This window comes from Dendropsophus ebraccatus, chromosome 6 (genome assembly GCF_027789765.1).
Source record: "Dendropsophus ebraccatus isolate aDenEbr1 chromosome 6, aDenEbr1.pat, whole genome shotgun sequence".
Lineage (NCBI taxonomy): Eukaryota > Metazoa > Chordata > Amphibia > Anura > Hylidae > Dendropsophus > Dendropsophus ebraccatus.
The window spans coordinates 2,436,059-2,449,176 of record NC_091459.1 but is presented as its reverse complement, the minus strand read 5'-3'; the positions used below and the strand labels follow the sequence as shown (position 1 = coordinate 2,449,176).

The window sequence follows — 13,118 nt, the reverse complement described above, 5'->3', positions numbered from 1 at the left end:
TCAATAGAGCCTGTACTTCAGCTCCAGCCCGAGACACGTGCATAGAACGGCGCCGTACACTGAAACCGGGCCACGGCACCAGCTTCCCCGTGACGGCGCCGTTCTATCCCTGGGTCAGATTAAAGAGGATGTACCTGATGGTAAATCCTCTTTAAGGACAGCAATATATAAGTAAATAAATGAAGGGCCGGGGACCCCTTTAATAAGAACAAAAGGAAACGCATAATGCAGAATTCTAAGAATAGAGGCTCCAACTAAAACCGACATGTCAGCCAAGAAAAGCGCTCTCGTTTTGGTGTCCCCGTCTTCTGCTAATAACCAAGACAATAGACGCTATTTAAAGGGGAGCTTTACGGTGGATTCAGAGATTGTGATAATAATAGCTCTAAAAAACACAATAGCTATAGAGTGAATAGATATGGATTACTTACGGATAAATCCAAATCCAGTGCAAGGAGATACAAAGAAGGATACAAGATAGAAAGAAGGATACAATGAAGTATACATAGAAGAATACAATGAAAGATACAATAAAGGATACAATGAAGTATACAAAGAAGGATACAAAGAAGAATACAAGATACAAAGAAGGATATAAAGAAGGATACAATGAACAAAGAAAGATACATTGAAGTATACAAAGAAGGATACAGGAGGAAAGTGAGAAGATGTAATTCACTATAAAATATTACAACCCCGGGGGTTTCGGCTGAATATCCTACTGGCTGGAGTTGCGAGCAGTTGCCCAGTGTAATGTACTGCAGAGTCCTTGGAACGATGGCGGCCGGGCTCTCCCTTCTTTCATACTTTTGTTCACACTTTTCCAGAAGATTAGTTTATCCTGTCAGCACATGGACATGGCCTGGGGTTGTATCCATAGTTTCCAGGACTCCCTAGGGCGGCATCTTCTGCAGCCGCAAGGAATCAACCTTACCCTACAGAATGTCTGTCCACCATTAGATTCCCAGTTCACATAAATGCGAGCAGTGCCCATCCATTACAGATACAGGTACCTGGTCGGGCCAAACCCGCCGCCTGCCGCAGATTTGGCCGTCAATCTCAGGTGTACGGGGCCATGTAAAACAACCACTGATAGATGATGTTGGTGGAGATAGGGGTCAGCCGTGAAGGCAAGTGAGCACTCCTGCTTTAGCCTGCCCCTCCAATGCCTATAGATAATACAGAAACTGTCAGCCGTGCCGAATGTTTGTGTGTGGGGGGAGGGCAGGCGGGAGACATAACTGAAGGAAGAACAATTTTCCACATGTATGACCTTGTACAGTTCAGCCCAGCAGCTCTGCTCCCCCCGATGTCTGTGCTTACTTCCCCCGATGTCTGTGCTTACCCCGATGATGCGTCCTCTGGGCCTGTTACTTCCATCACTATTTTTCCTGCTTCCAACACATCAACTACAAGAGCTGCTCACATGCTACCTAATATATCTTATTCCTCTATAGATGCCAATGCCCGAGATAAGTATTGTTTCCTGTTAAGGCTGTAATATATAATATCATTATTTTATAGGAATTACCTTCTTTTTGCCATTACACACTTATATTTTCATTTCAGAAAGAGACAATGAAACTTAAGTCTTCAAATGATTTTTTTCAACGAGCAAATCAGGTATGTTTCCTATACAACATAATAATTGTACTCTCTATAGTCTACATAGTCATTGTATTATCTATAGTCTACATAGTCATTGTACTCTCTATAGTCTACATAGTCATTGTATTATCTATAGTCTACATAGTCATTGTACTCTCTATAGTCTACATAGTCATTGTATTATCTATAGTCTACATAGTCATTGTATTATCTATAGTCTACATAGTCATTGTACTCTCTAACATCTTTCAGCAAAGGGATTTTAAGTGTTTCTGTCATTAAAAATAACTTGGAACATGAGATACTCCGGGGAGATGCAGCTAGGGGAGATGTAGCCGGCCCAGTCCCCTAGTGGGGGAGATATAGCCGGCCCAGTCCCCTAGTGGGGGAGATATAGCCGGCCCAGTCCCCTAGTGGGGGAGATGTAGCCGGCCCAGTCCCCTAGTGGGGGAGATATAGCCGGCCCAGTCCCCTAGTGGGGGAGATGTAGCCGGCCCAGTCCCCTAGTGGGGGAGATGTAGCCGACCCAGTCCCCTAGTGGGGGAGATGTAGCCGGCCCAGTCCCCTAGTGGGGGAGATGTAGCCGGCTCAGTCCCCTAGTGGGGGAGATGTAGCCGGCTCAGTCCCCTAGTGGGGGAGATGTAGCCGGCTCAGTCCCCTAGTGGGGGAGATGTAGCCGGCCCAGTCCCCTAGCGTTGGAGATGTAGCCGGCCCAGTCCCCTAGCGTTGGAGATGTAGCCGGCCCAGTTCACTAGTGGGGGAGATGTAGCCGGCCCAGTCCCCTAGTGGGGGAGATGTAGCCGGCTCAGTCCCCTAGTGGGGGAGATGTAGCCGGCTCAGTCCCCTAGTGGGGGAGATGTAGCCGGCCCAGTCCCCTAGTGGGGTAGATGTAGCTGGCTCAGTCCCCTAGTGGGGGAGATGTAGCTGGCCCAGTCCCCTAGTGGGGGAGATGTAGCTGGCTCAGTCCTCTAGTGGGGAGATGTAGCCGGCCCAGTCCCCTAGTGGGGGAGATGTAGCCAGCCCAGTCCCCTAGCGTTGGAGATGTAGCCGGCCCAGTCCCCTAGTGGGGAGATGTAGCCGGCCCAGTCCCCTAGTGGGGGAGATGTAGCCGGCCCAGTCCCCTAGTGGGGGAGATGTAGCCGGCCCAGTCCCCTAGTGGGGGAGATGTAGCCGGCCCAGTCCCCTAGTGGGGGAGATGTAGCCGGCCCAGTCCCCTAGTGGGGGAGATGTAGCCGGCCCAGTCCCCTAGTGGGGGAGATGTAGCTGGCTTAGCAGAACGGAACGGCCTGTCTCTGCCTGGATCATCCCGGCCGGTACTTAAGTGCCGGCTGGATGATCTTTCCGGCCGCAGGGTTCTGATGCAGGTGCATCAGCACGCGCCCGCATCAGAACCTCCCACGAGCGGCTCCGGCCGCTTGCTTCATTGTGTGAACTGACAGGGTTTCCTAAGGCCGCAACTCATTGAATTGCGGCCGCGGAAAACTGACATGTCAGTTATTTGCAGCGCCGGACGATGTGTATACGCTCTGGACGGGATTCCATAGATCAATAGGCCGTTGTTGCCGATGGCAATGTAGTGTGAACATAGCCTTAGTCTGTAAGGCTTTATTGGCACATTTATTTGCTTTATTGGCGCAGTTTTGCTGCAAATAAGCGGGATGTTAAGACTTTTTTGGTGCGAAAAAGCCCATATAGTCCCACTATTATTTAGTTGTATTAGTGCAGTTTGTTTAAGGTTCTGTTCGGATTAAGTTTTCAGCAAAATACGGCAAACCTGCCAAATCAAACATCTGAAAAGTTTGCTCATCTCTACTGATGCCATAGAATAATACACGTCAGTGCTGATCCGCAGAGTCTGATCGGCTTCTGTAGTTCTGTAGCTTTTATCTGTACATTGGGCTGAACATATTTTTTTTTTTTTACCACTGGCCCAGTATATGATACAGCGGCATGGAATCCTTCAAATATACCACCTGTGTATACCTATAAAAACTAACTTCTCTCTGGTATTTCCAGGATCTGGAGTCTGAAATAAAACGATCACTGATGAAACAGAAACTTACACTAGACAAACAAGAGTAAGTATGACACTGACATTCAGATGCTTAAAGGGTTTATCTATGACAGTAAATTGTTAATAAACAGATCTTATAAAGTCATTACCTTGTGAGCTCTGACAAGCGCAAGTAAGTGGTATCAAACAGGAGAAGCTTTTACCACTCAGAAGGAAACAGTCAGCAGCTTAGAACATGAGTTACAGATGGCAGTGTTAGGTCAAGGTGCCTTCCATATATCTGTCTGTGCTTCCAGAACATAGAAAATGTTTTTATTCTCAAAGAGTCAAAAAGACTTTCCCAAGCTTCTGAATAGCTGCAAGGTGTAACACCTCCTCTCTTCTGATTCACACCTGAAAGCATAATCCCCAGCAGGGTTAGGGATGGGAGGGGGAGGGAGGAGGTGTTACAGCAGGGTTAGGGATGGGAGGTGGAGGGAGGAGATGTTACAGGTGCGTCAGGGATGGAGGGGGAGGTGTTACAGTAGGGAAATTCTGGTGGCGCGGTCCATTTTTCAAAACACTGCACGATTCTTGCGATCAGTGCCTCTATGTACTGGAGACGAGCCCAGCGCCCCCAGTGTACCGTATCTCCTCCCCTCTGTGATGCAGCCAAACTTAACTCTAGTGATAGAACCTATTTTTGGCCACTGTGCCTTTTATACTAATTTCCCTATATGTGGTGTCCCACCATGGGTGTTTTTTCTCTCTCCTGTGCACCTGTCCAGAAATCTTTTCTCTTAGGTTAAAGTGGTGGTGAGGTATTTTAAAGCTTCGCCACTAGGTGTCAGTTTTTTCTATATGTCTATGTATTGCGCAGCTGAAGTGAGTAATGATTTAAGGTTTTATGTATACCGTTTATTACTGACCTATAGGAGTTGCTCTTTTCTATGTCTATGTGAAGATTTATCTATTCTGTAAACGTGTATTGTCATATTGAAGAACTTGACAGTAAAGCTGTTTCATTTTTACATCACTGGGACTCACATGGGATGTCATATTCTGTACGCACCAGCACACATACACACAACTGTACACCTTGGGTTATTATTCCCCTTTCTGTGGGTGGCAGAACCAATAGTCTGGGTGGGTCAGTTACCACTCAGGACTACCGTGACAAGAGCCCAAGGGGCCCCATAGCAACCCAGCAGGTTACCAACCATCTTGGGGACCCAAACCGGCCATCTACAAAACAGGTACCAACATCCCACCTGTGTGCTGGACTAGCACTGGCGTCACGACACTAACACCTCTTGTAGTTCACCACAGAATTGGCATCACGGTTAGCCCAACTACTGGCCGAGTACCACATATAGCGTGCATTTACATATATCCCTGTCTGTCTACTATTTTTTTGGCACCAACTAGATTGTGTGAAAAAAAAAATCACTAAGCGAATTGATTCATTGGCTTTAAGAGCGCCTCTTCTTTTTTCAGGGAAATTAAAATCCTATTGGAGTCGTTGTTAAAAGCACCTGATCTATGAAGCTTGCCGTACCAATCTCCTCATATATTCATGTGCTCATCGTGTGCTTCATTATTTGTGTGTGACATCTTTTTGCTCAGAAGATTTTTTTAAAACCTTTTATTCAAGTTTTTTTCAGTTGATTTAGAGGTTTTTATTAATTTTTAATAAAGTATTAAGATGTAGTTAAATACTTGTGTCTAGTAACTCCCACTAACCCACCGCAAAAAATTCAGTGAAAAGTGGTCTGGGGGAGTGGTCCTGTCAAAAAAGATCTAGTATACATTATAAATAGTGGAACTTCATAAAACCTGTCCAGAGAAATCTGATCTGAACAAAAAAATGAGCCATGCTACCTAATGGCGCCAAAGAGGTGACGTAGCTTGGGGGGAGAGAAGAAGACTTCGGTCCCTTTGTGCCTTTGGGTGCCTGTAAAGAAGTACTATTTGTGGGCCCAGAGTCAGCCTAAATACTACATGGGGGCACAAGGTGGGCACTGTCACTGTGTGGAGCAAAGCAAATAGGGTGTTTGGTAAGGATGGTGCCGGAGAGAAGAGCCTAAACCATCATGCGGATTCTGCAGAGACCTTTCATCACAAGGATAACTATTCATTATGACCCGGCCACATGGAGAAGAAGGAAAACAGAGAACTCTGAACAGAGAAGAGGCCACCTGAGAGTCACTGGATATAACTGCACTGTAATCATTTATATTGTGTGCAGAGCCTGTGTACCATTGGTATTCTATATGGGAATTCTGTATAGGGAAAATATTGGTCTGTGTATTTTAGTTTTATTTCGTATGTGATTGTGACAGCTGTGGAGCGGCCGTAGGGAAACACACCCAACACCCAGGTTAGGATCCTGTTCACATTGTTATATAGACGGGGGCCACCTCCTGACAGTTAACCTCCAGAGAACTATGTGTATATGACCCTCCAACTACAATAGCTGCAGACCTTCAGAGCATGCTGGGAGTGGTAGCTGTAAGTACTACAACTCTCAGCATTTACAGCTCTCGGGATATGTTGGGGTTTGAAATACATGGGGAAAGACACAACTCCTTGGATCCCCTCTGGCACTGTAGAGAGATTTATCACTGGACCACCAGGGCTGATGTATGACCCACAGTTTGCAGCCTCTATTATCCTCACTTTTTATGTTATTGACATTTATTACAGGGCCGTCTTCTTAGTAACCACAACTCCCAGCATTCCCTAAGAGCTCCATGAGTTAAGGATTCAACATTTAAGTAAAATGTAGAAATTGATCATTTAAAGGGTGTTTTATATATTCACTATATCTGAATTTAAGGGCAGTGAAGGGATTGTTAGGCAATGTTTCCACTTCGGGAACATAGGAGCATATAATGGTGCACGGCCATGTCCGTTATGCCCTACCTGCTGCAGGTTGTTCTGAACGCAAAAGCGCCGACAGGACGACCGCAAGAACGATCATAAGTAATGATTATCGTTCCATGTAAACAGGTGAATGATTTCAGGCCGTTCACAATAGCAGTCGTTTGAAAATTGTTTATTGTTAACGATTATGCAAACGATAATCGTCCTGTGGAATAGGGCCCTTAGGCTCCTTAAAGAAGGTTCGTCAGCGCTCCTCAGTGATCCCAGGAGATCCACCTCCTCGTGTCTGCTTCATCCGTTACACAGGGGAAAAACGGCCTTCTCGTAATATAGACGACCACTAATAATGGTCATTATGGGAACATAGCCTTAGTCTTTTTTAAAGTTTTCCCCTGAGACCTGAATAAATATTTTGTTGTTGTTTGGGAAAACGTTTGACGTGTCAGAGAGGTCTGAGTGATCGGTACAGGTGTGAACAGACCCAGACCAATCCGAACTTTAGACATGTCTCTATACTGTCTATACTGTGACTTTCGGATGGGTTCCATATTTTATAATAAGGTTTCTCTATGGTAGTTCTATATTTTTTCATATTAGTCACTAGAAACTTTTCTTGGAGTCAGTTGAACAGTTTTTGAGTTTTTCACTAACAGAATACGTATGTTTAAGCCAAATAGACTGAGTTAAAAAGAAATCTGTCAAAATAATGTAACAGAAGGATGAGGGCACCCCGGCTGTATCTCCAGGCAGGAGTCAAATGTTGCATCATTTGTCATGTCACTGAAAGCCTCCTCCGCACCCTTCCCTGTGGTCTACATCTGTCTTGCCTGGTAATATTACAGATCGCAACCTACTCTGCAACCTCTTGGCAATGGTCGGCGTGTTTCAGGGGGTTTTGTTTGATATAAATATTAGAATAGTTCAGTCCAATTCTGAAGAAATGTATTGGCATTAGTTATGAATCAGTCTGATGCATTGCAGATGGAGGTGTATGTGCATTTGTATCCTAATGAGGAGGAAGAAGATCAGACAACTGGCAGAAATACAAGAAACTCACCCTCACATGGGATGCTAGACTGTCATCATAGAAATAATACGGAAATTGTAATAACCACATTGACGGCTATATACGTTTCTAGTGCCCATGCACTGTGTGTGAATGGGTTTAACCCCTTAAGGACCAGGCCAATTTCGATTTTTGCATTTCCGTTTTTTCCTTCTTGTGTATAAAAGGCCATACATAGCACTTGCATTTTTTCACCTAGAAACCCATATGAGCCCTTATTTTATGCGCCACTAATTGTACTTTGCAATGACAGGCTGAATTTTTTCATAAAGTACACTGGGAAACCAGGAAAAAAATAAATGGGTGGTGAAATTGAAAAAAAGAAAAGAAAAAAGCATTGTTTTTATTTGGGGGGTATTTGTTTTTATGCCGATTGCCCTGGGGTAAAACTGACTTGTTATATATGTTATATCAAACCATTGTTAACAAAAATATGTTCCTCAAAATCGCTCCATTCCCGGGGTTATAGCGCTTTTATCCTTTGGTCTATGGGGCTGTGTCAGGTGTCAATTTTTGCGCCATGATGTGTTCTTTCTATCGATACCGTGGTTGCGCATATGCAACTTTTTGATCGCTTTTTATTACAATTTTTCTCGGTTTAATGCGACCAAAAATGCGCAATTTTCCACTTTGGAACTTTTTTGCGCTTACGCCGTTTACCGTGCGAGATCAGGAATGTGATTAATTAATAGTTTGGGCGATTACGCACGCGGCGATAGCAAACATGTTTATTTATTTATTTTTTATTTATAACATGGGAAAAGGAGGTGATTCTGAATTTTATTAGGGGAGGGGGCTTTTTATTAATAATAACACTTTATTTTTTTTACACATATACTAGAAGCCCCCCTGGGGTTAGGGTTATTCCCCCTGGGGTTAGGGTTATTCCCCCCCCAGGGTTAGTGTTATTCCCCCCTGGAGTTAGGGTTATTCCCCCCTGGGGTTAGGGTTATTCCCCCCCTGGGGTTAGGGTTATTCCCCCTGGGGTTAGGGTTATTCCCCCCCCCCAGGGTTAGTGTTATTCCCCCCTGGGGTTAGGGTTATTTGCCCCCTGGGGTTAGGGTTATTTCCCCCCTGGGGTTAGGGTTATTTCCCCCCTGGGGTTAGGGTTATTTCCCCCCTGGGGTTAGGGTTATTTCCCCCCTGGGGTTAGGGTTATTTCCCCCCTGGGGTTAGGGTTATTTCCCCCCTGGGGTTAGGGTTAATCCCCCCTGGGGTTAGGGTTATTCCCCCCCCCCATGGGGTTAGGGTTATTCCCCCCCCATGGGGTTAGGGTTATTCCCCCCTGGGGGACTTCTAGTATAAGCATAGATATGCAGCATAGATCAATGAGATAGGCACTGGATTGCTTCCGGCTGCTGCAGCTGGAAGCAACCGAGTGCCGAGTCGGGATCAGCGCCATTACGTCGCTGACCCCGGCCAGTAAAGGATGTGTGGATCGCTCCTCCTGGACAACGTCCGGGGGGGGGGCATCCACCCCACTAGACACCAGGTATGAGGGACAGCAAGCAATCAGATGTAGCTGTCAACTTTGACAGCTGTATCTGATTGCTTGATTAGCAGGCACAGCGATCGGATCGTGCCCACTAATAGCTGCGGTCCCAGGCAACATGCCGCATCCAGGACCGCGGCGGTTCAGAGCTGGGTCGCCACGCGGCCCCCCTCTGAAGTCCCTGAGGCGACCACAGGGCGTAAATATTGTCAGATTGTGGGTACAGAGTCGCTTTAGGGAAAAATCCGGCTATGGGATACATTTTTCACAAAGTATCCCAACTTACATCTCCCCGTGCCTATTCAGTGCTGGATCGCCACTCCGGGACCCCCATAGGGGCTCTTCTGCAGGGCCGACATCCCAACCCGGTTCATGGACAGCCTGCTCAGCCAGACAGTGACTGGGACGGGCCACTGAATGGCTGAGTGGGCTGTCTATCAGCCGGGATGGGCATTTCCAAGTCGCAATGCCATCAAAACTTAGGGGGGGATTTATATTAGGCCCCATAGAGGCGCATGTCTCTTAGTAAATCCGGCCTGCTGGGCATCCGAACCTGCGCCCGGCGTACTAAATCTACACCTGCTTCCAGCATGATAAATGTGTAGGCCCACCTCTCCACTTATCTTAGGGCGGTGAAGTATAATTTTAGTGAGACGGAATGGTTTATGGGCCCAGATGAGTTTGGTAAGGGTCCTGGAAATAGGGCAGGGGTTATTGGTAAAACTTGAAGCAAATTGTATTAAATGAGTATTCAGGGAAGCACATTCATTGTAAAGATGGAACAATGACCAAACCATGAGGACCTGCCCTTATGCCACCTCAGCAAGTCTTCTGTGATCTGTTTAAGCATAGAAGCTGTGGTGTTTGTGGTAAGCTGGACTCTGAGATAGTTGAGGGAAGGACGCATGCTCCTAATCATAAGGACGCATGCTCCTAATCATAAGGACGCATGCTCCTAATCATAAGGACGCATGCTCATAATCATAAGGACGCATGCTCATAATCATAAGGACGCATGCTCATAATCATAAGGACGCATGCTCATAATCATAAGGACGCATGCTCCTAATCATAAGGACGCATGCTCCTAATCATAAGGACGCATGCTCCTAATCATAAGGACGCATGCTCCTAATCATAAGGACGCATGCTCATAATCATAAGGACGCATGCTCCTAATCATAAGGACGCATGCTCCTAATCATAAGGACGCATGCTCCTAATCATAAGGACGCATGCTCCTAATCATAAGGACGCATGCTCATAATCATAAGGACGCATGCTCCTAATCATAAGGACGCATGCTCCTAATCATAAGGACGCATGCTCCATTAATGATGGAGAAAGGAGACCGTTAACCGAGACCTGTGCAGAGGGAGGAGAATATAGGGAACCTATCCAAGCCAGCATGTTCGGGCCAAGAGTTTTCATTCAGAAAGGCCAGCTTACCCTGTCAAAGGCCTTTTCGGCGTCAGTAGAGAGCATCATGGTGGGAAGGGAAGAGGCAGCAGCATGGTGTATGAGATTCATTGGCCTCAACATGTGGCCCCAGGCAATAGAGTCTTTGGCTTCAGAGAATGTTAGGTCTCCCAGGAGACCATGCGGGCCGAGCTCCCAGGAGACCATGCGGGCCGAGCTCCCAGGAGACCGTGCGGGCCGAGCTCCCAGGAGACCGTGCGGGCCGAGCTCCCAGGAGACCGTGCGGGCCGAGCTCCCAGGAGACCGTGCGGGCCGAGCTCCCAGGAGACCGTGCGGGCCGAGCTCCCAGGAGACCGTGCGGGCCGAGCTCCCAGGAGACCGTGCGGGCCGAGCTCCCAGGAGACCGTGCGGGCCGAGCTCCCAGGAGACCGTGCGGGCCGAGCTCCCAGGAGACCGTGCGGGCCGAGCTCCCAGGAGACCGTGCGGGCCGAGCTCCCAGGAGACCGTGCGGGCCGAGCTCCCAGGAGACCTCTCGTTCTGCAGTCTCTAGGTGATGTCAAGATTTAAAGCGTAGCCGTCACTAAAATGAACGCGTCATCAGACATGTGATATAAGTTATTGATCAGAGCGGCTCTCCCTGTACTGTATACTGTATACTGGACATCCCATGTTTTATGGAAACAAAAAAATTTCACCTTTTTATAGTTCACTGATAAATGTCATAATTTAAAAAAATCAACCAAAAGACAATGAACTGTATCTATGCCTCAGATAAAAGTATACATATATGTAGCCTCAGTATATATGTAGCCTCAGTATATATGTAGCCTCAGATAAAAGTATACATATATGTAGCCTCAGTATATATGTGTAGCCTCAGTATATACATATATGTAGCCTCAGTATATATGTAGCCTCAGTATATACATATATGTAGCCTCAGTATATATGTAGCCTCAGTATATACATATATGTAGCCTCAGTATATACATATATGTAGCCTCAGTATATACATATATGTAGCCTCAGTATATATGTAGCCTCAGTATATACATATATGTAGCCTCAGTATATACATATATGTAGCCTCAGTATATACATATATGTAGCCTCAGTATATATGTAGCCTCAGTATATATGTGTAGCCTCAGTATATATGTAGCCTCAGTATATACATATATGTAGCCTCAGTATATGTAGCCTCGGTATATACATATATGTAGCCTCGGTATGTATGTGTAGCCTCGGTATATACATATATGTAGCCTCGGTATGTATGTGTAGCCTCGGTATGTATGTAGCCTCGGTATGTATGTGTAGCCTCGGTATATATGTAGCCTCAGTATATATGTAGCCTCAGTATATACATATATGTAGCCTCGGTATATACATATATGTAGCCTCAGTATATATGTAGCCTCGGTATGTATGTAGCCTCAGTATATATGTGTAGCCTCAGTATATATGTAGCCTCAGTATATACATATATGTAGCCTCAGTATATATGTGTAGCCTCAGTATATATGTCTAGCCTCAGTATATATGTGTAGCCTCGGTATGTATGTGTAGCCTCGGTATATATGTAGCCTCAGTATATATGTAGCCTCAGTATATACATATATGTAGCCTCGGTATATACATATATGTAGCCTCAGTATATATGTAGCCTCGGTATGTATGTAGCCTCAGTATATATGTGTAGCCTCAGTATATATCTAGCCTCAGTATATACATATATGTAGCCTCAGTATATATGTGTAGCCTCAGTATATATGTCTAGCCTCAGTATATATGTGTAGCCTCGGTATGTATGTAGCCTCAGTATATATGTGTAGCCTCAGTATATATGTAGCCTCGGTATGTATGTTGCCTCAGTATATATGTGTAGCCTCAGTATATATGTGTAGCCTCGGTATATATGTAGCCTAGGTATGTATGTAGCCTCAGTATATATGTGTAGCCTCCGTATATATGTTGCCTCGGTATGTATGTTGCCTCAGTATATATGTGTAGCCTCAGTATATATGTTGCCTCGGTATGTATGTTGCCTCAGTATATATGTGTAGCCTCAGTATACACATATATGTAGCCTCAGTATATATGTAGCCTCGGTATGTATGTAGCCTCAGTATATATGTGTAGCCTCGGTATATATGTAGCCTCAGTATATATATGTAGCCTCAGTATGTATGTTGCCTTGGTATGTATGTTGCCTCAGTATATATGTGTAGCCTCAGTATATATGTAGTCTCGGTATGTATGTAGCCTCAGTATATATGTGTAGCCTCAGTATATATGTAGTCTCGGTATGTATGTAGCCTCAGTATATATGTGTAGCCTCAGTATATATGTGTAGCCTCAGTATATATGTAGCCTCAGTATATACATATATGTAGCCTCAGTATATATGTAGCCTCAGTATATACATATATGTAGCCTCGGTATATACATATATGTAGCCTCAGTATATATGTAGCCTCAGTATATATATGTAGCCTCAGTATATATGTAGCCTCGGTATATACATATATGTAGCCTCAGTATATATGTAGCCTCGGTATGTATGTTGCCTCAGTATATATGTAGCCTCAGTATATATGTGTAGCCTCAGTATATATGTGTAGCCTCGGTATATGTGTAGCCTCAGTATATAT

The 13,118-nt window shown here is 45.4% G+C and overlaps 1 protein-coding gene across 4 annotated transcripts in view; it reads left to right on the top strand.

The window, feature by feature from the left end:
* C6H6orf118 (chromosome 6 C6orf118 homolog) overlaps positions 1-5,237 on the top strand; it is a 45,501-nt gene extending 40,264 nt beyond the window's left edge. For all 4 annotated transcript variants that reach the window (XM_069974383.1, XM_069974379.1, XM_069974382.1 and 1 more), the window contains 3 exons: positions 1,570-1,623; positions 3,625-3,686; positions 5,099-5,237. In XM_069974383.1, the coding sequence (XP_069830484.1) occupies positions 1,570-1,623; positions 3,625-3,686; positions 5,099-5,147 (165 nt within the window). In that variant the 3' untranslated portion in view covers positions 5,148-5,237. The remainder of the gene's footprint in view (positions 1-1,569; positions 1,624-3,624; positions 3,687-5,098) is intronic.
* The last annotated feature ends 7,881 nt before the right edge of the window (positions 5,238-13,118 follow it).